Genomic DNA, 3,855 nt, shown 5'->3' on the forward strand with positions numbered 1-3,855 from the left:
CGTCTTATTTAAAGATGATCTAAGCATTTTTCCTTACTAACAATTCTCTCCGGGGACCTTATTATATCTTGTCGATTCACCTTTTCATCCTACAATATTTTTGAATTATCAAATCCATTTGATTTCTAGGTTCGGTCTTTAGAGTTCAATTTGGAAAAATCAACCAAATTGGATATCCGTTAACATTTAATTATTATGAAATTTTCAACATCAACATGAGAAATATGATTCGTGTATTTATTGAATAATCGTAGCCGACGGACGATTAATGATTCGTTTTGACCACTAAAATAAAATAAAACATCAACCCAGAAATCATTTAAACATCTAATTTGTAAAATTTTCAACGTCAACATGAAAAATATGATTCGTTTGTTTATTAAATAACGGTAAGCCGGTAGACGATTAATGATTTGTTTTGACCACCAAAAAATAAATGAAATACCAAAAATAAAAGATTTGTACACATATAAATACAGATTGTATGTTCTTAGAAAAGCATAGGAAGTGTGGAGAAATTGCTTTGACACATGAAAAGGAAGCAAAACAACAACCCACAACACTAAACAGGATAAGAGTTTTCGGAAGTGGATTTTTCTGGTTACTGTCTTCGCCACGTAATCACGAACGTGTCAAAGCGCGTGCTCATCATGCCTCCCTGTTTCGCCGGCGGCGTACGTTAGCCTTTTCCCCTCCCCCCCTTCAAAACTCATGTGACTCACTGTTGTCTATATATATACCTCTCCACCTTTGCTCCCTCTTTCTGAACCACTTTTTAGCTCCGTTATCCTCCACCCCTTCCTTTAACCTGCGCACACCCCCTCGATCTTATGACTCTCCGTCTTCCTCCTTTCAATTGATGACAACAAACCCCGTTATCTGGAAGCTCAAACGACGACGCCGACGCATCGGTGAAGGGTAATTTCGTAATTTCACCGATCGCCGACCTGAAGAAACTCCCCCTGGTTCGGTTTTTGGCGCACCAACTTAATCTAGTCCAGCCTCGAATGGACGTCCTGGTGGGCCCGACCTTCTCCATCGACGTGTCTTCCTACGGCCCTGCGCAGACGCAGGACAACCGCCACCGCAGTGGCCTGTACTTGAATCAGAACCGAGGCGCCGCGGTGGTGGAAGAGGCCTCGTCGGACAGCTCGTCATCGATCGGAGTTCCGGATGACAGCGAGGAAGAGGAAGATTCCAAAGGTGATGACGGCGATGAGGTGCAGAGCAAGTTTAACAGCGGCGGAGGAAGTGGACGAGGATTAGGTTCTCTGGGTTCATTTGGATCACTGGAAGAGTCTCTTCCAATCAAGTAAACCCCTCCGGATCTGCAAATTTTAATCCGAAACCGATCAAATTTATTGAATTTTCAGTTTTTGGTCCGTCATGTAATTAATGGATTAACTAATTAATCACTTTTTAATTAATTATATTTTTGTTTTTATTTGTTCAGGAGGGGATTATCCAACTATTTTTCAGGAAAATCAAAGTCATTTGCCAGCCTCTCAGAAGTGTGTAGCTCTGTGAGTTCAGTGAAGGAGGTAGAGAAGCGAGACAACCCGTTCAACAAGCGGCGGCGGGTTCTGATCGCCTCCAAGTGGTCGAGAAAATCTTCCTCGTCCTCCTCCCTCTACAACTGGCCAAACCCTAAATCCATGCCGCTGCTAGCCCTAGCCGAAGAAGGAGACGAAGACGGTGACGAAGAACAGAACCGTGACCGGCAAGGCGACGGAGACAACGCGTCGCAGCAATCCTCGTCGGACGAGGAGGATCAGGAGAGGAGGAGGGCCCCACAGAAACTGCTACACAGGAAGCTGAAGAGCTTCAAGTCCAAGAGTTGCTATTGCCTCTCAGATCTGCAGGAACATGATGAACAGTAACAATTTGTGCTAGTTTTTCTTTTAAATTTTAATTTTAATTTTTAGGGTTGTGGGATGGGTGGAGGGGGGTTTGTGTTGTTTGTATGTGGCACTCGGAAGAAAAATATAATGTATTATATATATTTGTAGTAGTATGATTCCATTTGTGTTTGGATAATTGTTTTTTATAGTTTATTTTTTATTTATTTTTAGTGTTAATGGGATGTGGATAAGCATATGGTGATCTGCTGAGTCGGATATGTGATGTACAAAGACGAGTTTGCCCCTCCAATCAATTATTTTGTCAGTTTATGGTATGGAATATTGGCTTTAAAATAGTGCAGATCATTTATCTTCTTTCCTATCTTTTAAAAAGTAACAAAAATAAAAATGTTATTCTTATCATCTAATTGTAGTATTTGTACTCTCTACTAAATAAGAGATTCACATTCATTGATGGACTCAATTTTTATTGGAGAGATGATACAAATAAATGGTAAGTGTAGCTACTCAAACAGAATGTACTCTTCCGTTTTTTTTCCTTGGAACAAATGGACTGAACTTCTGATTGTGTTGAGCTGGACATCAATGTTTGACATACGTCGATGAATCGAACTCTCTAAATTGTGCCAAAGAATAGAAGGGAATTTAAGGGATGCCTACGAATAGGGCGTGTTTAGCATGCCGGATAACACACCAGATATACTATTTAATACTATCCGGTGTTTGGTGTCATTCTGTATTAAATTAGCACCGAATTATTTATGCGGTCCGGCCTATTTTATACGACGTACGCCGGATAACTTATACACTCAGTGCCATAAATGTTCTTCAATCTCCTTTTGAGGAAGTAAATGAACATGATAATTTTTGATGAATTGAGTTTTTAATCCGATACTGCATCAAATGCCTGATTAAATAGTCAATACGCTCGACTAAATAGTTAGTACTATCCGATGACAAATTATCCTATCCGACTGAAATAATCAGTATAGTCCAAGCTGCCAAACGAGGCCTTAATGTAGTTTAGGACTCGTCAATCTGAGCAAGAAACAAAGTAGATGTCAAACGTGTGCTAAGAATCGAAGGGAATTTAACAAATGAATATGAGCTACTTAAGCGACAATGTATTATAGGACTCATCAATCCGAGCAAGAAACAACGAAAACACGTGCACATTGAAAGATTTTGGAGATTTTGTTAGGCCGATGGAAACGAGGAAAACGAGCAAACAATAAAACACATGAAAACAGAAACGGGTGGAACTAAACAAACCTAAAAATGGCAAGCATTAGCCATGAAACCTAACTTTGGAAGTTGCTAGAATCTTTTGCTGGAGGGAGGATGGAAAAGTAATTTCATTCGATCCACTAAGATGGGGGTTTTGATGAACTCAATTTGTCATACTCATTCCTTCTTGCAAGTGAAGCAACATAATGTGCTTCCTTTATTTGTTAAAAGAACACATCTCGCCTACCTAATTTCCAACGAGTTTGCTAAGAACTTGAGTCAATTCCCATATTGTTTTGAGGCAAGAGTACGTTTTCCACTACTTTATGGCTGTGTTTCTTTTATCTATCGTGACGGGTATGGCCGTCCTCGTCACAAGACATACTCGTTTGAAGTCGTTTTGTTGTAAATGTGATCGAGATAGGTTTTGAAAATTTAAGCTCGGCTTAGGTCTTGTCCCCGAGCTAGGCCTATTCAGGCTGAACTAGAAGTATTACAGGGTATCAAACAAGTGATATGTTTAGTATTTTCAAATGGTACCTTCATTATATTTCTAGATTTCTAAAGGTGACATTGAGTTGCAAATGTGGTTTAGTGCAACTGGTCATGAGCAATGCGTCTGTCCCTTTGCACTCAAATTAGAATATATATCTTGTAAATTAGAATAATTTTATTAGAATATCGTCTTATTAAAAATGATATATAGCTTGGGTTGGGCCAAATGCAAAAACATCAAGTTTAGGCCCTTTTCTTTTCACAAATTGGT

At 39.5% G+C, this 3,855-nt stretch overlaps 1 protein-coding gene across 1 annotated transcript; it reads left to right on the forward strand.

The window, feature by feature from the left end:
- Positions 1 to 502: 502 nt before the first annotated feature.
- On the forward strand, positions 503 to 2,176 carry LOC103441231 (protein OXIDATIVE STRESS 3 LIKE 4-like). Its single transcript, XM_008379932.4, has 2 exons — positions 503 to 1,312; positions 1,454 to 2,176. The coding sequence occupies exons 1-2, from the start codon at positions 1,008 to 1,010 to the stop codon at positions 1,878 to 1,880; spliced, it is 732 nt and encodes a 243-aa protein (XP_008378154.3). The 5' UTR covers positions 503 to 1,007; the 3' UTR covers positions 1,881 to 2,176.
- Positions 2,177 to 3,855: the final 1,679 nt, after the last annotated feature.

Source organism: Malus domestica, chromosome 08 (genome assembly GCF_042453785.1).
Source record: "Malus domestica chromosome 08, GDT2T_hap1".
Lineage (NCBI taxonomy): Eukaryota > Viridiplantae > Streptophyta > Magnoliopsida > Rosales > Rosaceae > Malus > Malus domestica.

Bases quoted from the DNA above. Each gene is read 5' to 3' on its own strand.
- LOC103441231 (XM_008379932.4), top strand. From the start codon at position 1,008: ATGGACGTCCTGGTGGGCCCGACCTTCTCCATCGACGTGTCTTCCTAC. The intron at 1,313-1,453 runs GTAAACCCCTCC...TTATTTGTTCAG, and splicing joins GAAGAGTCTCTTCCAATCAA to GAGGGGATTATCCAACTATT.